Source organism: Gopherus flavomarginatus, chromosome 2, assembly GCF_025201925.1.
Source record: "Gopherus flavomarginatus isolate rGopFla2 chromosome 2, rGopFla2.mat.asm, whole genome shotgun sequence".
Lineage (NCBI taxonomy): Eukaryota > Metazoa > Chordata > Testudines > Testudinidae > Gopherus > Gopherus flavomarginatus.
The window spans coordinates 2,575,558-2,598,033 of NC_066618.1; the positions used below are offsets into that span (position 1 = coordinate 2,575,558).

At 50.0% G+C, this 22,476-nt stretch overlaps 2 protein-coding genes across 10 annotated transcripts in view; one reads left to right on the forward strand and one right to left on the reverse strand.

Annotated features, from left to right (window-relative positions):
* The window catches only part of LOC127045874 (uncharacterized), a 243,380-nt gene extending 231,303 nt beyond the window's left edge, over nucleotides 1-12,077 (forward strand). Inside the window, exon 2 of the mRNA XM_050942644.1 lies at nucleotides 11,960-12,077. The gene's annotated coding sequence lies outside the window, so the exon portion shown is untranslated. The remainder of the gene's footprint in view (nucleotides 1-11,959) is intronic.
* A 6,873-nt stretch (nucleotides 12,078-18,950) lies between these two features.
* LOC127045881 (translation initiation factor IF-2-like) overlaps nucleotides 18,951-22,476 on the reverse strand; it is a 34,807-nt gene continuing 31,281 nt past the window's right edge. For 8 of the 9 annotated variants that reach the window (XM_050942675.1, XM_050942673.1, XM_050942669.1 and 5 more), the window contains one exon: nucleotides 18,951-21,872. In XM_050942675.1, the coding sequence (XP_050798632.1) occupies nucleotides 21,678-21,872 (195 nt within the window). In that variant the 3' untranslated portion in view covers nucleotides 18,951-21,677. The remainder of the gene's footprint in view (nucleotides 21,873-22,476) is intronic. The other variant, XM_050942668.1, reaches the window with a different exon arrangement.

Below are 22,476 nucleotides of genomic sequence, written 5' to 3' on the forward strand. Positions count from 1 at the left end.
CTGTTGGAGTTTTTCTTTAGTGGGGAACTCCAGGGAATTGAGTCTGTGCTCACCAGGGAATTGGTGGGAGGAAGAAGTCAGGGGGAAATCTGTGTGTGTTAGATTTACTAGCCTGACTTTGCATTCCCTCTGGGTGAGGGGGGAAGAGAGATTAGCTCTCGGTACTTCTGTTTTCCAAGGCTGGAAACGGGGAGGGTGGAATCCCTCTGTTTAGATTCACAGAGGTTGCTTCTGTGTGTCTCTCCAGGAACACCTGGAGGGGGGAAGGGAAAAGGTTTATTTCCCTTTGTTGTGAGACTCAAGGGATTTGGGTCTTGGGGTCCCCAGGGAAGGTTTGGGGGGACCAGAGTGCCCCAAAACACTCTAATTTTTTGAGTGGTGGCAGCTTTACCAGGTCCAAGCTGGTAACTAAGCTTGGAGGTTTTCATGCTAACCCCCATATTTTGGACGCTAAGGTCCAAATCTGGGACTAGGTTATGACACCATCCCACCCCAAAAAAAGTGGTACTCATCACTGAAACTAGCCGCCACTGCTCACTGGCCACTCAGCTCCGAAAGCAGCACTGCCTCCTACAACAGCACAAAAGTAAGAGTGGCATGGCATGGCACAACCTTCAGAGCAAGGTGCCCAGCCAGCAGCCATCGCTCTCACAACCTCCCCTACAATAACCTTCAACCCCCTTTTGGATTGGGACCCCCAGTCTGAGAAACACTGCATTAGATCATCTATTCTGATTTCTGTATAATATAGGGAAGAGAATCCCCTGCCCAGTTACTCTTGTACTGAGCCCAATAATTCACATTTGACTAAAGCATCTTCCAGAAAGGCCACCAGTCTGGACTTGGAGATGTCAAGAGATGGAGACTCCACCACTTCCCCAGGCAGCCTGTTCCAATCACCCTCCCTGTTAAACATTTGTGCCTTAATTCTAATTTGAATTGGTCTCACTTTAACTTCCACCCACTGATTCTTTTTCTGCCTTTCTCTCTTAGATTAAAGAACCCTTTAGCATGCCTTATTTCTTTCCTGTGAAGGTTCTTATATGCTATAAACATCTCCCAATTTTCTTTTTAGTAAACTAAACAGGTCAATCTCTTTAAGTGTCTCACTGTAATAAGGCATTTTCAAATGGCTTGGTCTACACTTAAAAGATATGTCACCATACCTATGTCAATCAGTGAGTGTGAAAAAAATCACACCCCTGACTAATATAGCTATGGTGACAAAACCCCCAGTGCAGACAGAGCTATGTTGACAGCAGAGCACTTCTCTCAATCTAGCTAATGTTGATTGGAGAGGTGATGTTCCTACACTGACAAAAAGCTCCTTCTGCTGGTGTAAGCTGTGTCTACACTAGAGGGCTATGCCAGAAGAGGCTCTGTAGTGCAGACATAGCCTGTGTCTGTTTGCTTCAATTATCACATCTCCCTGAAGGGGTACCTGTAAACCAGAGAACTCACAAGGCTGGAGCTCTGGGAAAGAGTGTGCTTAAGCCACTGGTGTCTGGGGGAGCCAGTACAGTACTAGTCTAAGGGCCTATGTAGTTGGATTTGCAGAGTCTCAGCTCTCAGAAGGGGGCATTAGACAGAAACCCACAGCTAGAATTAGTGCTTTGACCCTGTTCAGATTGAGGAAGCTTAAAAACCCAGGGGTCCAGTGTGCGGGATCCAAATGAAGAACCTGGTAAGCGTCCAGCAGGGGCAGCTTGACCAGGGCTGTTACAACACCCAAATCCTTTTCGGGGTCACAGCTTTCCAGGATACAGTCCCCCGTTCTGTAGGTAGGCACTGCATTCTCTGCGCCTGGTAGCACAGCTTTGCATTTGGCCCTATGAAAACACATTTTGTTTGATTGGGACCAGCTCTCCAACAATTCAGATCTCTCTGTACATCTTCCCTGGCCTCATCATTATGTACCACTTTGCCAGTGTTTGTCATCTGCAGATTTTATCAGCAGTGATTTTATATTTACTTCCAGATCATTGCTAAAAATATTAAATAGTGTCAGTCCTAGAAACAATCCCCTCTGGAACCTCACTAGAAACACCCCTCTTCAATGACGATTCCACACTGACAACTTGCTTTTGTGGAGCTTGGAGTCTCCCACATCCTGAGTGGGTCCCCTAACCAGTGGGCTAAAGGATATAAGGAAGTCTTCCCTCTCACCTCCCCCCAGCAGTTTTGTGCAAAATGTGGCACATACCTAACTCATTCTCACAAAACGTGGCTTAGGCGCCAAGCCGCCTTACTCTAGGAGAGGAACGCCCAGGTTTGAATTGCTGGCCGAGATAGGAGTCTCCATGCAGCCTGGCCATGCACTCCAAGCACTTCACTCCAGACTTACAGGTTTAGATAAAGCATAAAACAAGTTTATTAACTACAAGAAGATAGATTTTAAGTGATTATAAGTTATAGCAAACAGCTCAAAGCAGATTACTTAGCAAATAAACAAAAACACAAATTAAGCTTAACATACTAGAAGGATAGGATTTGAATTAGCAATTCCTCGCCCTGGCTGATGATACAAGCAGGCCGGCAGATTCTTCAGGTACAAGCTGCACTTGTTTTGCAGCTTGGGATCCACACCCCCATTCCAAGGCCTTTTCCTCTGGAGTTTTTCGCAAATGTTTAGTTGTGGGGGAGTGAAGAAAAACAGATGATGTCACTTCCTATTTTATAGAGCTTTAACGTATAGCGGGAACCTTTTGTTCTCTAAAAGTTCCCAGCTCAGTCTGTGGAAAAATACAGGCATTCAAGATGGAGTTTCGTGTCATGTGGCCTGGTCACATGCCCTTGCAGACCTTACTGAGTCATAGCAGACATTACCCACAGGTGTCTGGAGTGTCCTCAGGAAGGCTCACCGGCTGGGGGATAAGCTTCTCCTAAGGCCTATTGTTTTCCCTAATGGGTCATTACTCTGCACGGGCCCTTCACCACCAGCTATTTAAACTGGAAGCATCTTGCCTAGTGGGTGTCACCCAGGTGTGACTACATGTGAAATACAGATACAGAGCCAATATTCATAACTTCAGATACAAACATGATATATGCATACAAAGAGTATACTTATATTCAGCAAACCATAACTTTTCCAGTGACACCCTACATGACCCATCTTATACAGATTGCATCATAATTAAGTCATAATCATATTACTATGACAAATATGGGGTGTAGTGTCACAGACCCTATGCCACAAGACTACTGGAAAGATGTGCCTACAGGTGATGTTGCGAAAAATTGACCAAAACGTACTGTTTGAGATCACGAGATACCTTGTTGTAACATCTTTTCCAACACATGTCCTCACTGCAGGGTACACGTTGTGTGTAGATGCGAATGAAAATAAGAACTACAAACAACCTATGAAAACAGGGCACTTCAATATTCATGGGGTGCAGAAATACAGAAAAGGAAAAAGAGGTTGACACCTTTTTCGTAGTCCAAATTACAATATAAAAGAGGGCTCCCATAGGTAAAACTCCAGCAGGAACCATTCCTCTACTGATGTTCAATGGGCGAGGAATCTATCAAGTGCTAAGACTATCTTTAAGGATGTGAGTATGACTGTATTTATAACTTGTGGATGGGTACGCTTGGGATTTCGATATGCTTGGGGAACTGTAACCTTGCTTGTGACTCTAATAAAACTTGTAATACAGACTAGACATGGTACTTGTGAATGTGTGTGTCACCCTCCATGGTCTTCATGGGTTCCCAGAGGCTCTAAATCTGAAGCAGGTAGCAGAGGTGATTGCCACTCTGTTGAGCTTGACGCTGTGGCAATCAGAGCTGAACCCAGGGTGATGTAATAGCCCATTACTAAATTCACTTCAAATCAAATAAAAGGCTACATCAGCATCTCCCATCGGTTAGCTCAGGGGGCTCCCTGCCAAGCATACTGGCTTTTGTGGCTCCCACTCTTAGGTAGCACGCGCTCTCTCTCTCTCCCCACCCATTATACGGTGCAATACTTTTTGCATTAGAAAATGCAACAGAAACTGATGATGTTTTACGATGGCTGAATGAAGCCTCTCAGGCAGTTCCTCTTTGGACAGGACTAGTTCAATAGAGCTCTGGAAAAACTTCCTCTCCTGGAGACTCAGGAGGCTGCTGCTGTTTGTGTCCTGACACACTGGGCCCATGTGCTCTTAAGCATCCCACAGTCTGGGTAGGCTGCAGCTCTCTCTTTCTTTGCCTCTCTAACACACTGTCTGTTACCCCTAGACAGAAATGGGACCACATGGCCCAGCTGTCCAGGCACCCAGCACCGGTGCTGCCCCACCCCACCCCTCATATTCCCAGTAACTTCAGTGCACCCTTCCCAGAGCTCCAGCCTTGTGGGTGCTCAGTGTTTACAGGTCACCTCTCCAAGAACACGATAGTCGACAGCAAAGCGACACAGGCTTTGTAAGGGTTCCCAAAACCCCATCTCTCTTTACTGTATCTAGCACAAGAACTACACAGATGTAGACAAAGTAATAAACACATCTATACACACTTCCCTGCCTCAGCTTCCTCAGAACTCTGGAGAAATTTTGGGCTTAGACCAGAGTCCTCTAAGGAGTCCAGGATCCTTCCTCTCCTCCTGCACGTGGCTTCTCCTCTGGACCAGGAAGTCTCTCAAGTCTCTTCTCTTTCAAATGGCCATTGAGAGAGACTTTCTTTCACAACCTTCAGCCCCCTTGCCAAGTGACTCTCTGATCAGCATAATTAGGTGATCAAAGCCACACACACACACACACACAAACACACACACTAAGTGATCTGTAAAAGCAGCAAAGAGTCCTGTGACACCTTATAGACTAACAGACGTTTTGAAGCATGAGCTTTAATGGGTAAATACCCACTTCGTCGGATGCATGTAGTGATCTGTTGCTTAGTTACCACCCTCCCCCATCACACAGATAACTACCACCCGGAGCAAGCCAGTCTAAGTCTGAAGTTCACGCTTGAAAGACTGGCGTGCCCTGGGTGGTAGCTACCTGTGTGATGGATCCAGACCCCTGGGATTTCATCGGAGGTGTTTAGACACCACTGAGCTTCCCTTCTCTGCCAGCTTGGGCCCCTATTACCTGGCCTTGCTGAACCAGGCCCTCCAGCCCCCTCCAGCAAAGTACCCAGGCAGGGCTGCTCCCAGCTGCAGAAGTACAGACACTGAGAACAGATCTGGGGTTTACTCCAGCACCCAAATTTCACCCCCCCCGGGGTACAAACTCAAATTTAAATGACTCTCGCCTCCTTCCTCAATGTGAAAGAAGATATACATGGCCTCTTTGCCCCCCCATTAGAAATTACATAAACTGGATTATATTATAAACCAAAAATAATTTTATTAACTAAGAAAAGGTATTTTAAGTGCTCAAAGAGGAAGCAAACAGAACAAAGCAGGTTACTAAGACAATAACATAAAGCTTGAGATCTAAGCTAGATGCACTAAAGACACTAGATACATGTAAGATCTTACCCTAAAGGTTTCAGAGAGGTAGCCGTGTTAATCTGTATCAGCAAAAACAATGAAGAGTCCTTGTGATACCTTAGAGACTAACAATTTATTTGAGCATAAGCTTTTGTAGGCTAAAACTCAGTTCTAGCCCACGAAAGCTTATGCCCAAATAAATGTGTTAATCTCTAAGGTGCCATAAGGACTCCCTGTTGTTTTTATAATAAATGTGGTTCTAATAATCTTCACAGGCCAGACGCCCTTCCAGCCTGGACCCAGTCCCTTCCCCCAGTTCAGTCTTAGAGCTTGTCAACACTGGCAAGCCACAGCACAGTAACTTGCTCACTCAGGGGTGTGAAAAAACACCCTCGCCCCCAAGTGCAGCAAGTTTGAGCACTGTAAAGTACCAGTGTGGATAGGCTCCGAGCCCGGGGAGCCACACTTCCAGCACAGGTAGCTATTTCCCTCATGGGGATGGATTACAGGAGCACTGGGAGAGCTCTCTCCCAAGTGCTCGGGGGTGACCACACAAGAAGATCAATGCTCTGCCACGGGAGCGCTTTGATCTTTGTAGTGGAGCCTGAGTTGTTTCCAGCACTCATCTTGGATGGGGTAGCCAGGAAGAACTGACCACCTGGATTACCTCACTCCCCACCCTTCAGTAGGATTTGCATAAGGCGGGAGTCCTTTGTTTCATGGTTTGACACACACATCCAGCTTCTCATGGAAAAATAGAGAATTCAGGATGGGTTCCAATATCAGGTGACATGGTCACATGTCTCTGTAGGGCTTCTGTAGCCATTTTTCACAGGCTGACCCACACGTTCACAGAAAGGTTAAGCTCTTTCACCGTTCATTGTCTCTTGCTGATGGGCCATCAACACTGCTGGCTTTTCCATTATAGTCCCTGAAGTGCCAGCAATGGGAGTGACCCAAAGCAGTGGAATATGCAATACAGATACACGGGTCAATATACCTAACTTCATCTACAAACATGATACATGCATACAAACAGGATAACCATATTGAGTAAATCACAAGCTTTCCTACTGTATCTGCCTACTGTATTTTCCACTCCATGCATCTGACGAAGTGTGTTTTAGCCCACGAAAGCTTATGCCCAGATTAATTTGTTGGTCTCTAAGGTGCCACAAGGATTCCTTATTGTTTTTGCTGATACAGACTAACATAGCTACCACTCTGAAACCTTTCCAATGATCTGTTACATAAGCCATCTTGCATAAAGCATCTCTCAGTTATGACATATTCATATCATAAGCATATTTTCATAAAGCGTATGGAGCTCCCCATCACAATCTGTTTGTCCAAGGATGTGCCATTGAAATGGACAATCATCAATATTTAATAACCTTCCACTGATAGCCCTGTGCCACTCCCAGGAATTTTTAGTCCAAGATGGTGGTAAAAAGACAGCAGGAAGGCAGACCAGCCTGACAATAGAAATGTAGTTTGCAGTCTGACATAGATAATCCCCAATATCAAACACAGTTCATAAATTGTACGTAGCCAAATTCCCCAAATCGTAACAAGGGGCTGAATTCCCTAACAGACATTACAGGCTGCTCGCTGTTCCTCAATACACAGACTGAACTGAACTCCCTTCCAGCCTGGGACCAATCTTACCCCGTTCAAAAACTTTGTCTTCTAGAAGATCTCCGAGGTGTTGAGATGAGGGCGGGGGACGGAGGTGGAGGGGAACAGGCTTAGTGATGATGTCACTGTTTCTCTTTTTAGACCTTTTTCCAGCTGCTAGAAATATCATTTTTGCGATGTGGGGGCCAGGCAGTCCCCATTGGTCAGGCAGTCTCCATTGCGTATGTGCAGTCTTTGAGAAGTCTCTGGGATACTGGATTCTTCTTGATGAGACATTAGCATCTGTCTGACCAGTGATGGCTGCTCCTTTGTCCCTATGGAAAGGCTGGCTGTGGGCATCTTCCAACCTTATAACATATTTCAGTAGCACATATCGCAATACTTCATAACGTCACATATGATGATAGAACATACAATCCAACAGGATAATGTTCAACATGTCAAGATTTCACGAGACCTCACAAAGGCATCCATTGTACCAAACATATAGTTATATCACAGTGGTGAATATGGAGGCTCCACAGTGCTACTTTGAGGGACAGAGTGTCACAAAGGTATCATTTCAAAACTCATAATTTGCTGGTTGGTATTGTCCTGAAAAAATGTGTGGCAACATTGTGAAGTTATAAGATTTCCTTGTATGATGCTATTAACGGACAGTCAGCCCTGCCCAGGCAGAAGTCTGCAAACAGGTCTGTCCTAAACAAAGGAATATATACTTGCATTGATTTGCATTTAATGCAGTAACCAAAGTCATCAAGCAGGAAGGGAAAACAAAGGAAGCTCAAACAGGTAAAATAACATCAGTCTTAAGCTCAGAATAACTTTTAACATGGCCATGAAAGATTTACATAAAGCCAACTGTATTCCTCTGTTAAATAAAATGGCTATAGATGTAATAAGTTGGCGTCAACTTTTAATCAGTTGGCTGGGCAGGCTAAATTCTAACTCATCACATTTAAAGGGGCGTGCTGTTCATCTGAATTGGAAGTGCTGATCTTTGCTAATGACCTACCCTGTCTATAAGAGAGAATATTTCTATATAAAATATAGAAAAGAGAAACTGCTGAGCTTCTGTTCATCTGCAAATTTGACACCATCAGCTCAGGATTAAACAAAGACTGTGAATGGCTTGCCAACTACAGAACCAGTTTCTCCTCCCTTGGTTTTCACACCTGAACTGCTAGAACAGGGCCTCATCCTCTCTGATTGAACTAACCTCGTTATCTCTAGCTTGCCTGCATATACCTGCCCCTGGAAATTTCCACTACATGCATCTGAGGAAGTGGGTATTCACCCACGAAAGCTCATGCTCCAAAACCTCTGTTAGTCTATAAGGTGCCACAGGATTCTTTGCTGCTTATATAAAATATAGTTTCTACACAGTTAGACTTTTATACATAAGCAGCAAACAATCCTGTGGCACCTTATAAACTAACAGACGTTTTGGAGCATGAGCTTTCGTGGGTGAATATCCACGTCGTCAGATGCATGTAGTGGAAATTTCCAGGGGCAGGTATATGCAGGCAAGCTAGAGATAACGAGGTTAGTTCAATCAGAGAGGATGAGGCCCTGTTCTAGCAGTTCAGGTGTGAAAACCAAGGGAGGAGAAACTGATTCTGTAGTTGGCAAGCCATTCACAGTCTTTGTTTAATCCTGAGCTGATGGTGTCAAATTTGCAGATGAACAGAAGCTCAGCAGTTTCTCTTTGAAGTCTGGTCCTGAAGTTGTTTTGCTGCAGGATGGACACCTTAAGGTCTGCGATAGCATGGCCAGGGAGGTTAAAGTGTTCTCCTACAGGTTTCTGTATATTGCCATTCCTAATATCTGATTTGTGTCCATTTATCCTTTTCCGTAGAGACTGTCCAGTTTGGCCGATGTACATAGCAGAGGGGCATTGCTGGCATATGATGGCGTATATTACATTGGTGGATGTGCAGGTGAATGAACCAGTGATGGTGTGGCTGATCTGGTTAGGTCCTGTGATGGTGTCGCTGGTGTAGATATGTGGGCAGAGCTGGCATCGAGGTTTGTTGCATGGATTGGTTCCTGAGCTAGAGTTACTATGGTGCGGTGTGCAGTTACTGGTGAGAATATGTTTCAGGTTGGCAGGTTGTCTGTGGTTGAGGACTGGCCTGCCACCCAAGGCCTTTGAAAGTGTGGGGTCGTTGTCCAGGATGGGTTGTAAATCCCTGATGATGCATTGGAGGGGTTTTAGCTGGGGGCTGTATGTGATGGCCAGTGGAGTCCTGTTTGGTTTCTTTCTTGGGTTTGTCTTGCAGTAGGAGGCTTCTGGGTACACGTCTGGCTCTGTTGATCTGTTTCCTTATTTCCTCGTGCAGGTATTGTAGTTTTGAGAATGCTTGGTGGAGATTTTGTAGGTGTTGGTCTCTGTCTGAGGGGTTAGAGCAGATGCGGTTGTACCTCAGTGCTTGGCTGTAGACAATGGATCGTGTGAAGTGCCCGGAATGGAAGCTGGAGGCATGAAGGTAGGCATAGCGGTCTGTAGGTTTTCGGTATAGGGTGGTGTTAATGTAACCATGACTTATTTGCACCGTGGTGTCAAGAAAGTGGACCTCCTGTGTAGATTGGTCCAGGCTGAGGTTGATAGTGGGGTGGAAGCTATTGAAATCGTGGTGGAATTTTTCCAGTCTCCTTCCCATGGGCCCAGATGATGAAGATGTCATCAATGTAGCGTAGGTAGAGAAGGGGCATGAGTGGACGAGAGCTGAGGAAGCATTGTTCCAGGTCGGCCATAAAAATATTGGCATATTGTGGGGCCATGTGGGTGCCCATAGCGGTGCCACTGATCTGGAGATATATATTGTCATCAAATTCAAAATAGGTGTGTGTGAGGATAAAGGCACAGAGCTCAGCAGCCAGTAGTGCTGTCGCATCATCAGGGATACTGTTCCTGACAGCTTGTATTCCATCTGTGTGTGGGATGTTTGTGTGGAAAGCCTGTATATCCATGGTGGCTAGGATGGTGTTTTCTGGAAGGTCACCAATGCATGGTAGTTTCCTCAGGAAATCAGTGGTGTCACGGAGATAGCTGGGAGTGCTGGTGGCATAGGGTCTAAGTAGAGAGTCCACATATCCAGACAGTCCTTCAGTGAGAGTGCCAATGCCCGAGATAATGGGGCGTCCAGGATTTCCAGGTTTGTGGATCTTGGGTAGTAGATAGAATAACCCTGGTTGGGGCTCTGAGGGTATGTTGATTTGTTCCAGAGTTAGTGTAGGGAGTGTCCTGAGTAGATGGTGCAGTTTGTTAGTGTATTCCTCAGTGGGATCTGAGGGAAGTGGCCTGTAGAATTTGGTATTGGACAGCTGTCTGGCAGCCTCCTTTTGGTAGTCTGACCTGTTCATGACGACAACAGCACCTCCTTTATCAGCCTCTTTGATGATAATGTCAGGGTGGTTTCTGAGGCTGTGGATGACATTGCGTTCTGCACGATTTAGGTTATGAGGCAAGCGATGTTGTTTTTCCACAATTTCTGCCTGTGCACGTCAGCGGAAGCATTCAATGTATAGGTCCAGACTGTCATTTCGACCTTCAGGAGGAGTCCATGTGGAGTTCTTCTTCTTGTGCTGTTGGTGGGAGGGCACCCGTGTATCAGTGCGCTGTTCAGTGTTGTCCTGAAAGTATTCTTTGAGTCAGAGATGGTGAAAGTAGGCTTCCAGATCGCCGCAGAACTGTATCGTGGAGGTGGCAGGGCAGAAAGAGAGTCCCCGAGATAGGACAGACTTTTCTTCTGGGCTGAGTGTATAGTTGGATAGATTGACGATATTGCTGGGTGGGTTGGGGGTACCACGGTTGTGGCCCCATGTGGCAGGTAGGAGTTTAGACAGCTTACAGTCCTTTTTCCTTTGTAGAGAGGTGAAGTGAGTAATGTAGATCTCCTGTCTTATTTTAGTGAAGTCCGTTTGTATGGAAGTTTGGTTATTAATGAGAGTCTCCAAACTCATTCTCAAAACTACAATACCTGCACGAGAAAATAAGGAAACAGATCAACAGAGCCAGACGTGTACTCAGAAGCCTCCTACTGCAAGACAAACCCAAGAAAGAAACCAGCAGGACTCCATTGGCCATCACATACAGTCCCCAGCTAAAACCCCTCCAACGCATCATCAGGGATCTACAACCCATCCTGGACAACGAGCTCACACTTTCAAAGGCCTTGGGTGGCAGGCCAGTCCTCAACCACAGACAACCTGCCAACCTGAAACATATCCTCACCAGTAACTGCACACCACACCATAGTAACTCTAGCTCAGGAACCAATCCATGCAACAAACCTCGATGCCAGCTCTGCCCACATATCTACACCAGCGACACCATCACAGGACCTAACCAGATCAGCCACACCATCACTGGTTCATTCACCTGCACATCCACCAATGTAATATACGCCATCATATGCCAGCAATGCCCCTCTGCTATGTACATCAGCCAAACTGGACAGTCTCTACGGAAAAGGATAAATGGACACAAATCAGATATTAGGAATGGCAATATACAGAAACCTGTAGGAGAACACTTCAACCTCCCTGGCCACGCTATCGCAGACCTTAAGGTGTCCATCCTGCAGCAAAAAAACTTCAGGACCAGACTTCAAAGAGAAACTGCTGAGCTTCAGTTCATCTGCAAATTTGACACCATCAGCTCAGGATTAAACAAAGACTGTGAATGGCTTACCAACTACAGAACCAGTTTCTCCTCCCTTGGTTTTCACACCTCAACTGCTAGAACAGGGCCTCATCCTCCCTGATTGAACTAACCTCATTATCTCTAGCTTGCTTGCATATATATACCTGCCCCTGGAAATTTCCACTACATGCATCTGACGAAGTGGGTATTCACCCACGAAAGCTCATGCTCCAAAACGTCTGTTAGTCTATAAGGTGCCACGGGATTCTTTGCTGCTTTTACAGATCCAGACTAACACGGCTACCCTTCTGATACTTTTATACATAGCTGTCTTGTGGACTACAGACTTTCTAGAGAGAGGGCGGATGCTGTTTTTTTCTTTCTTTGAAAGTGTCATCCGTACTGAAATGTGATAGACACAGAAAGGTGGGGCCCTCGGTGCTAGATGTTATTTTTCTCTATTGCTGAAATTAAACTTTTTAATGGGTTAATGTAACAAATGTAGCATGAATGGGCCTGCCTAGATCTGAGGAACAATAGCTTGAGACTTCCAGGAGATATCCTATTAATTATCATTTCTTCTGAGCATTGCCCATCCCACCAGATCAACCCTGCCTGAGCAGTTCAGAAGATAGGGAAGAAATTTTACTTTCTCTGCTCTGAAGCAGGTTCATTTTTCTACATTACTTAAAATAATCAACCCAGAGCCTCCAGCGTGGACAGAATTTTCAAAGGCTGTGTGGTTTCTCTACAGATTTGCCTTCTCTCCACCCAGATATTGAGTAAATATGGCTTCCATCTCTTGGAGGGACCATTAGAAGAGGAATTGTATGTTCATTAGAGAAGCTTATATTTACTGACCCTGCCAAACACCTCCATAGCGATGAAGAAAAAGGGTTTCTTGAAGAAGCAGATATGGAAAGTGGCGATTGTATCAACGTGTACTTGCTGCCAGTCCTTGTACAGGGCTCCCTTTTGCTTGTGATGTACCATCTTGGTGGCATCAATGCAGCATTGCTGCAAGGATTTTAGCTTGGATGACGATTGGCAAGCCTGGTGCTGAGCTCAAATCTGTTATATAAAAAGTCTCCAGTAGCCAGTGATATCACAGAAGAGTTTGTACTGGATCTACTAACCAAGGCACAGCTCCTTCAACGATATTTAGACACCTAACGCCCATTGAAGTCAATGGGAGTTGGGCGCCTAAGTGCCTCTGAAAATCTGGGCCCAAGTTTATATATTGTTGTGAAGTGCTGGGGCATGTCACTGCTGCTGCAACGTGGCTTCTGTTCTTGGAGCTCTGATGGCAGCGGCACTAGCAGACTGTGTGGCATGTTCATTCCGCAGACCTCCATGTTACTCAGACAGAAAGACCACAGGCTGGGTTCAGTGGCGAAGGTGATCCAGGGTCTGAATTACTTGCTCCAAAGCTGCAGATTTACCTGAAAGCAGCTAACAGAACTGTTCCTGTTTTTTAACACGCAGATGTTTTAGTAATTAGATGGCAACCTAGAAGCTGTATCCAACTACCTGGCCATGGGCGGTGGGTAATGAAGGCAATGCCTTCCCAAAGAGATGGGGGTGGCCACTGACGTCTAGGTCTAAAGCAGGGGTGGACAAGCTATGGTCCTCAAGCTCCTGCTGCGGAGCAGGGTCCAGGACATACATGCTCGGGGCCGTGACTCTACGTGGCTCCTGGAAGCAGTGGTATGTCCCCCCTGTGGCCAACGGGAGCTGCAGGGCTGGCACCCGTGGATGGGGCAGCGTGTGGAGCCCCCTGGCTGCCCCTCTGCGTAGGAGCCGGAGGGGGGACATGCTGCTGCTTCCTGGAGCTGCTTAAGGTAAGCGCCACCTGGAGCCTGCACCCCTGACCCCCTCCTGCACCCTGGCCACCTGCCCTAGCCCTGATCCTCTCCCTGTCCTCTGAACCCCTCGGTCCCAACCCAGAGCACCCTTCTGCACTTCCAACCTCTCATTCCCAGCCCCACCCAAGAGCCCTCACCCCCCCCAACCCCAACTCCCTGCCCCAGTCTGGAGCCCCTTCCCACACCCTGAGCTCCTAATTTCTGGCCCCACCCCAGAGCCTACACCCCAACCCCCAATTTCACGAGCATTCATGGCCAGGCTATACAATTTCCATACCCAGATGTGGCCCTTCGGCCAAAAAGTTTGCCCACTCTTGGTCTAAATAGTAGACCTGCTTTGGGACAGTATCTCTGATGCAAGAGACTTCCCAGTGTGCATCAGCAGTGAGGCTCCCGCACTAAGAGCTGAAATCACTGAGAGCTGTGATAAGTGCGGGGCTCTGAAAACATGGTGTGGACAGCTGGTGGAGAGGCATAGCCAGCGGGTGTCGTCACAGCGAGTGAGTACCTGGGGAGTGGAGTGCGTAAGGTGTCTTCTTATCCCCCCATTCAGTCCAGGTCTGCAGATGCACCTTGGAACTCTAAGTCTGATTGATCCAAGGACAGCAGCTGTGAGTGAGGTGCAGGGAAAGGACGGGCACATTAATGGGACTTTTGGGTTGCTGGACGTCTTTCTTTGCTCATGAGTTACATTTATGAATCCCGTTTGTGGTATTTCCCCAACAAGTAATGCTGCATTGTTTCCCTCCTTTATTAAAGGGCTTTTGCTGCACTCAAACTCTGTTCTTGTGAGAGGGGAAGTGTGGCCTCTTAGAGGCACCCAGGGGGTGGTGTGTAATTGTCCCAGGTCACTGGATGGGGGCTCAAGCCGGTTGCATTGTTATTGAAAAGGAACCCCTAGATGCACAGAGGGTTACACATAAACACACCCAAGTCTCTCCCCTCCCAGCTAGCTGTCAGGGAAGCATTCATTCAGACCCTGCTTACATCTCTATTGCCCAGCGAATTGAGCCCAGCACTGGGGCCCTTGCAGGGGAGAACATGGAGAGAAATCAGTGTATTCTCCTCTGCTTCCCCATTTCATCCCGGCGTTCCTCCTCCCCCTGCGGCTGCTCGCTCTCTGGGAGCACGTTGCAGGCAGTAGCTGGGGTCGGCGGGTTTGATTGCACCTGTCTTGTGTTTCAGTGGCTGGGTGGCACCATCATCCCCTCTCTGGCTGCTCCTCGCTCCCCTCCATCTGTCCCATGCCAGGAGAGGGGGTTACAGCTGGGTCATTGCCTGCCACACGCCCTGTGCTGAGGAGGGACCTGCAGAAAGGCCATGGGAGCCAGGGAGCCCCAGGTGCACTGTTAGCCTGATGCCATCAGAGCTGCAGTGCTAGGGGCTGCTGTTACCCGCTCTCCCCGGTAACACCCATCCCCAGCCCCCGCAGCACAGCCTGGCCAGGCAGAGCACTGAACACACCTCTTGGCCAGGCGTTGAGTGAGGGTTCCAGCCCCACTGAGATCAGCGGATGGGCCTGGTTCTTATGGGTCTATCCAGTCTCTTGCAAGCATATGCAGGTTCAGGAATTTTTCCCCAGGTCAGACTGTCAGTGACCTTGGGCATTTTCACCTTCCTCTGCAGCATGTGGGTGCGGGTCACTTGCCTGCATTATCTGGGTATATCTCACCTCATCATTTCGCCGTGGCAGGACCTCGGGCACTGGTGCACCTCGGCCCCTCCTATTCTCTGCCTGTGGCACGTAACAGTCTAGTCTCCTGAGGCTGCAATGCCTTGGACTCAGCATGCAGGTGCTGGTGGGTGAGGGTGGCCTGTGGTATGCAGGAGATCAGATTGGATGATCTAGGGGTCCCCGCTGGCTTTAAACACTTTGACTCTGTGATGGGATTTCTGGGCCAGGTCACCAGAGCAACCAGCAGAAGCTGGCTTGAGAAGAGACTCCATGACATACTGATGGGTCCCTGGGGACTATCAAAAGACAGGGGCAGGGAACCATGAGGGCAAATCCTGGTGGGCTGCATTCTTTCCCAGGCCAAACTGCCATTGTGTCAACATCCTATTCCTGAGAACAAGCTGAGCCCCGGCTCTGACACTGGAGCCCGTAGCAGGGCAGTGCTTTCCCTCCAGGTCTGGAGAGCCATGGAATTTCCTCCTGCCCCTCTGACCTTCTCTGGCTCTGATCGGCCCATAGCTCCCAGCCGGGAGTGTGTTTTTCCTCTCTCCCATGGTACCGATCTCCCTCTCGGGTTTGCATTATTGTTGTTACAGAACATTGTGTACTCTGATTGCAGCTCTGGGGTTCTTGTCTGGCTTCCCCCGTCACCCCCGCTAGGAAATTCACAGCTACAGCGCAGGCTGGCAGTGTTCACGCTGGCACGTCCTTGTTAAGGGGAGACTGATTCACAGCATCACAGAAACAGCGGGAGGGAAGAGCCCTCGAGGGGTCATCAGTCCTGCCTCTGCTCTCAGGGCCAGCTTTAGGCCGATTCGCCCTATTCCTGGGAATCGGGCCCCGCGCCTTAGAGGGCCCCGTGCTTTAGGTGCCTTTTAAATTTTTTTACTTACCCCGGCTGCGGTCTGCTCCAGGGTCTTCCATAGCCCCGTTCCCCTGACCAAAGCGCCGGCGGGAGCATGGCTGCCCCACAGCCCCAGCTCTCTCAGCTGGAGCTCTGGCCCGAGCGCCGCAAACCCCGCTGTTCGCTCTCCTGGCTGGAGCTCTGGCCGGAGCGCTGCAAGCCCCGCGGCCCTGCTCTCCCGGCTGGAGCTCTGGCCGGAGCGCGACAAGCCCCGCGGCCCCGCTCTCCTGGCTGGAGCTCTGACCGGAGCGTGACGAGCCCCACAGCCCTGCTCTCCTGGCTGGAGCTCTGGCTGGAGCATGACGAGCCCCACGGCCCTGTTCTCCTGGCTGGAGCTCTGGCCGGAGCGCGACGAGCCCCGCGGCCCCGCTCTCCTGGCTGGAGCTCTGGCCGGAGCGCGACAAGCCCCGTGACCCCAGGTGGAGCTCCAGGCCCTTTAGATAGCCCTCAGAGCCCTGGGGTAGCAGGGGGCTCTGGGGCCTATTTAAAGGGCCAGGGCTCCAGCTGCCTCTGCCACCCTGGTCCTTTAAATAGCCGCCAGAGCCCCTCCGCCCTCATGCATTCCCCATGGCTCCCACGGCTATTTAAAAGGTCCGGGGCGGGGTAGAAGCAGGGGAGTCCCGGGCCCTTTAAATAGCCCCCAAAGCCCTGGGATAGCGGGGGGCTTGGGGGCTTTCTAAAGGGCCGGGGCTCCATCTGCCTCTGCTGCACCCCCTGCCCTGCCCGCACCAGCCCCGCCCCCCACTGCCTGCAGCCAGCTCTGCACCCACTGCCCACAGCCAGTCCCTGCCAAACCCCCTGCCCTGTCTCCAGCCAACCCCTGACACACACCCCTGCCCGCACCAGCCCTGCTCTGCCCACCCTGCCCTGTCTCCAGCCAATCCCTGCTGCACCCCCCTATCTGAAGCCAGCCAGTCCCATACTCCTGTCTCCAGCCCTGCCAACCCCTGCTGCACCCCCCTGTGGCCCTGCCTGAAGCCAGCCTGCCCCACACTCCCCTGTCTCCAGCCAGCCCCTCACCCCTTGCCCTGCCTGCAGCCAGACCCTACCTCCAGTCAGCCCCTGCCCTGCCTCGAACCAGCCCCATGTCCACTGCTGCCCTGCAGTTCCCAGGGCAGTAACCTGCACACCTGCTTCAATGAGGGGGGCAGGGAGCAGCTGGGACCCACACATGTGCACACCCCCAGGGAGTGGCATGGACCTATGCATGTGAAACAGCAGTCATTAATAACCAATCAGCAGCATATGTGATGCAATGTACATAATATACAATTTTATTATTTGTATAGTTATGGAAAGTAAATAATACATGGAAGAAATGGAAGGCTTTTTTTTACACTTTTTTCTTTTTAAGTCATCCCTGCCAGGGCCCCGCCGAAAGTGTTCGAATTGGGCCCCGCACTTCCTAAAGCCGGCCCTGTCTGCGCTGAGGCAGAGCCAAGGTAACCTGGTCGTAGACCATCCCTGTCTGGGGTTTGTCTGACCTGTTCTTACACACCTCCAGTGACAGGGAGATGCTCTGGGGTTCACCCAGTCCAATGAGGGTTGTGTCACCCCTGCCCTGTAACCCTGGGTGCGTCCATGCTGCTCACAGCCCAGTGCCCTCACCCTGGCGTAGGCCAGCCCAGTTACTCCTCGCAGAGCGACACCAACAGTTCTTCCGCTCCAAGTCTCGTCCCCCCAGAACTGTCCAGTCCCCATCCCTGGATGTCTCAGCAGTTATCAAGTTGACTATGTCAGAGAGCCAGTGGCCACACAGCCTGCGAGTGAGCTGAGGGGGGTTTACCCGGTAGCTTAGCATGCAGCACTCAGAGGGTTTTGCAATGAAACGAGGGCACATGTATTAACGAACAGATCCGTGAGCGATTTCAGGTAAGAGTGAAAGAGAGAGGAAAGGCTACAGTAAAACAAACCAGACACACTCTCTAGTGGCTAAAACAGGAGGGGATGGGAACATCTATCAATAGGAATGGAGCAGCTCACACCTCTGTGAGCCTCCTGTATCGGTGCTGGAGTGCCTGCGCCATGCATCGAGCATGCCTGTTCTCAGCTCCTCACTCCCATCTCATGGCTCTGTGCCATGGGGATACATCAGCCATGGTCCATCATGCCGTCTGATGCCGGGCAGGAACTCAGCGAGTCTCTCCCAGCAGAGAACTGATTCATCAGCACTGGGACACTGGTGCGGGGCTCTCTGGTGTCATTTTCAGTTTAGTAGCCATCAACCCAGCACTGCACCATACCCCAGACAGAGCACTGCCCAGGAGAGGATGCCAGGATAGGATGGTGGGGTGGGGCTGCTGAATGGCTTTGGGGTACACTTGTGGGGTGTTGAACTTCCTCGATATTGCACACACGACTCCACCTTTTATTTTCAGCCTAAATCCGGTTAAAAGAGTTGAACTATCAAAACTTTCACTGAATGAAAAGTTCAGCATTTTTGATCAAAATGAAAGATAACAGTCATCAGCTATGTTAAGGGCTGCTACAAAGAGCAGAGTGATCAATTTTTCTCTTTCTACACTAAAGGTAGGAGAAGCAGCAAAGGGCTTAATCTCCAGCAGTGGAGATTTAGATTCGATATTAGGAAAAACTTTCTGACTATAAGGGTAGTTAAACTCTGGAACAGGCTTCCAAGGGAGGTTGTGAAATACTAATCACTGGAGAACAGGTCAGATAAATACCTGTTGGGGCTGGTTTTACTCCCCCCCCCCCAAATATCTTTGTTATTCTTTTACTACGATCATTTGTAAGTAATTTTTATTTTGATTTTTAACTTTTATGGTCACAGTCGCTGGAGTGCCATGCCAGAGCAGTGCAGAACAGTGCAAGGAGGGTGCCAGCTTACTTGTTTTACATCACTGGAGCAATGCAAAGCAACCAGAGTTACCTCTACCTCCTCTCCTCCACATTCCCCCTCTGCCTCTTCCACCTCTCTGCAGCCCCTGCGCACACTCCCAAAATCCCCTCTCCCTTCTGTGCTTCGCTTTCTTCTGCATCCATCCCCAACACCAGTGCGAGCCCCCACCTGGAAATCTAGGAAACTACAGCCCCCACCCTGGGTGCCCTGGGTGGCCAATACTTCCCCATTTGCAGGTACTGAGTCCGGGGGTTTAAACAAAGAGAATATGATTGGGGAGGGGAATGAGGAGGGGGAGAATAGAAACTTGGGAAAACCAGCAAGTAATGAATTTATAATGTTAGGTAAGATGTCAACCTCCTGGGGCACTTCAGCAATAGTTCCAGCCTCCGGTTTCCTCTGGCAGTTGTGAGCAGCTGGTGCATCCTGGCCCCTTCCGCTCCCCCAGCTCCCCCACTCACAGCTTCTTGTCCTGCAGTGAGGAAGCCCCAGGGCTCTGGCAGGTCCCTGTTGCCTGGGCAGCTCCAGGGGCTTTACCACCAGACCCAGCTGGGGCAGTTTCAGCTTTAATGACTGGGTAGAGGGGCCTGCACTGGAGTCTCCTGGGGAGGCTGCTGCTCTGTGCAGCTTCAGCCCAAGCTGCCTCTGCACCAGGGCGTGTGTTCACGCCACCTCTGTGCTGTCTGGCACCTCAAAGTCACCACCTCAGCTCTGCACCATCCACTGTTCGTCATCCTCAGCTCAGCTCTTTTGAGAGGAACCAGTAGGATACAGGGCCTTTAACAGAGTTCTCATCGCCACACAGGCCCTGCCAGCAGAAGGTGAGAACCAAGACCTCCACATCTACTGCTTCCCCGCAGCTCGGCCAGTAAACTGTCACAGAAGGAAATTCGGTTGGTCAGGCATGATTTGTTCTTGACAAACCCCTGCTGGCTATTCCCTGTAACCTCGTTATCCTCCAGGTGCTCACAAGCTGATTGGTTAATCATTTGTTCCAGTATCTTTCCAGATATTGACGTTTTAGGCTGCCTGGTCTATAATCCCCCGGGGCCAATTTGTTCCCTTTTTAATGAGAGATACCATGTTTGTTCTCCAGTTCTCTGGGCTCTCACCCATCCTCCATGAGTTGTCAAAGATAATCGCTAATGGTTCCAAGACGGTTTCAGCTAGTTCCTGAAATAACCTGGGGTAAATTTCATCAGGCCCTGCTGACTTGAATACATCCAATTTATCTAAATAGTCTTTCACTTGTGCTTTCCCTGTTTTGGTTTTCATTCCTTCCCTCTTGTTAATATTAATTGTGTTAAGTATCTGGCTACAATTTACCTTTTTAGTGACAACAGAAACAAAAGAGGCATTAAACACCTCAGTCTTCTTGGTGTCATCCATTACCAGCTCTCCCTCCCCACTAAGCAGTGGGTCTAAACTTTCCTTTCTCTTCCTCTTGCTGCGCATGTACTTATAGAACCACTTCAAGTTCCTTTCATCTCCCTTGCTAGTGTAACTCGCATTTTGTGCCTTTGCTTTTCTGATTCTGTCCCTATGTGCTTGCGCTGTTCTTTTGTACTCCTCCTTTGCAATTTGTCCATGTTTCCACTTTTCACAGGAGGCCTTTCGGATTTTCAGCTCATTAAAGAGCTAATTAAATTCCTCTCTTTATGCAAAGAATAGGTGCTGCACAGGCAGCGACACTGCAAATCACCCCCCTCTGCACCAGATAACAGCATGCGTCAGCCCTGGCTACAGAGCCACCGTCAGAGCAGAGGGTCCCCATGGCACAGCCAGGCCCTAGAGCCAGCTGTCATGGTGGGTCTGTAATACGGCACCACGAGCTGAGACCAAATCTCCCACTGTGTATGGGGCTGTGGGGCCACCAGAACGGCGGTGCTGAGTGCGAGGGTGTTCAGCTAGGCCATGCAGCTCGAGGAGGAGCATTGCATGCTGGGAGCTGTGGTCTCCACAGCATGTATCTGTAAATTAAAGCGGCTATGTGACCCCTCCTCCATTGGCTCATGCAGCACGGAGCTCTCTGGCCCCCTCTCCTCAGCAGAGGACACCAGGAGTAAATGAGCTGAAGAAAAGGGGCCGGCGAAGCCCTGGGCAGTCGTGCAGTACTTACTCAAGGCCCAGCCCTGCCAACAGGAGCAGGTCACACAGAGCGAGTGTATTTGTGTTTATTTGCACTCTTAGCTCACGTTCCCCGCAGGTATAAACGGGCGCAGTTCCACTCAGCGCAGCAGAGCTGGACCCACGTACACCCTTGGGAGTTCAGCCCTTTCTACGGAGCTTTCATTTCATTGCTATCTATCTGCCTCTGCACAGCGGCTTGCGAGGCCAGAGGGCACCATGGGACAGGCCGTTCTGGTCCCCTGGCGGCCACGCTCCCCTTGTCTGTGCTGTTACAGGGAACGAGGCAGGGGCGGGTGGGGTTGTGGGTTTGCAGGATGCAGAGAAAGGGGCCTTGGATCCATCCCAGCCCTACAGCAGGAGAAGCAGGGGGTGTTTGTACTGGCTGGAGGGTGAAGGGGGGGTTGGGATCCAGATTCCGTGTAACTGATCTCAGGGGCATGGAGGGGATGGGTGGCTACCAGACTCCAGCCTGGGCTGCTGCCTAGCTACACAAGGGAGGTGAGGCCTGGAAGGACTCCGCCTCAGGTGGGTGCAGTAGCTAATCTCTGCTTGATCCTCCATCCGCCGCCTCTCTCAAGGGGGGCGTCTGGCTCCGCAGCGTGAGGCCGGAATAGCAGCCAGCACAGTACAGTCCGTCTCTTGCTCTCTGCTTGGCTTTGCGCTTCGCCACCGTGGGCCTTTCGTCTTCTCTCCTGGTCCTGGGGCTCAGGATCCCCTCAGCAGAGCGCCCCTCCTGCACGAGACAGAGAGGGGTCACCTACAGCGTCCTCTCCGCCTGCTGCTCCTTGCCGCCATAGGACAGGGTGGCAAGGGATCCCAGAGGAGCTAGCCAGGCCTGGCACACACGACCACCACCCTTCAGGCAGAGGAGCAGAGTGCGGGCAGGGTGCTCTGACAATCAGCCGATGGCTGAGGAACCAGGCACTCCTGACTGCTAATCTTGGCTCCATCATGGACTCACCAGGTGCCCGTTAAGCTCTCTGTGCCTCAGTTTCCCCATCTGTCTAAGGCGATAGTTCTGACCCGCTTCCTGCAAGGGGGCTTGGAGGATTCAGTCGTTATTGTCCCTAGTGTGCATTGAGCCCAGACAGCACTAGCGAAGGAGCAATACAGCCCCAGCAGCTCTTCTCTTCACCCTGACAGCCGGGCAGGGCTGAGCAAACGCCTCCTTGCCAGCCGGGACTCCGTCGCTGTCTCTCTGCAGCAGGCGGGTCAGTGATAGGTGGCAGGGAGAGCAGAGCAATCGCAGCTCTGCAGCGCGTTTCCCCAGAGCTCTCACCCCAGGGCATCTCCCCGCATGTCCCAGCTGGAGGTGGGGGCTGTGACGGGACTTTCCG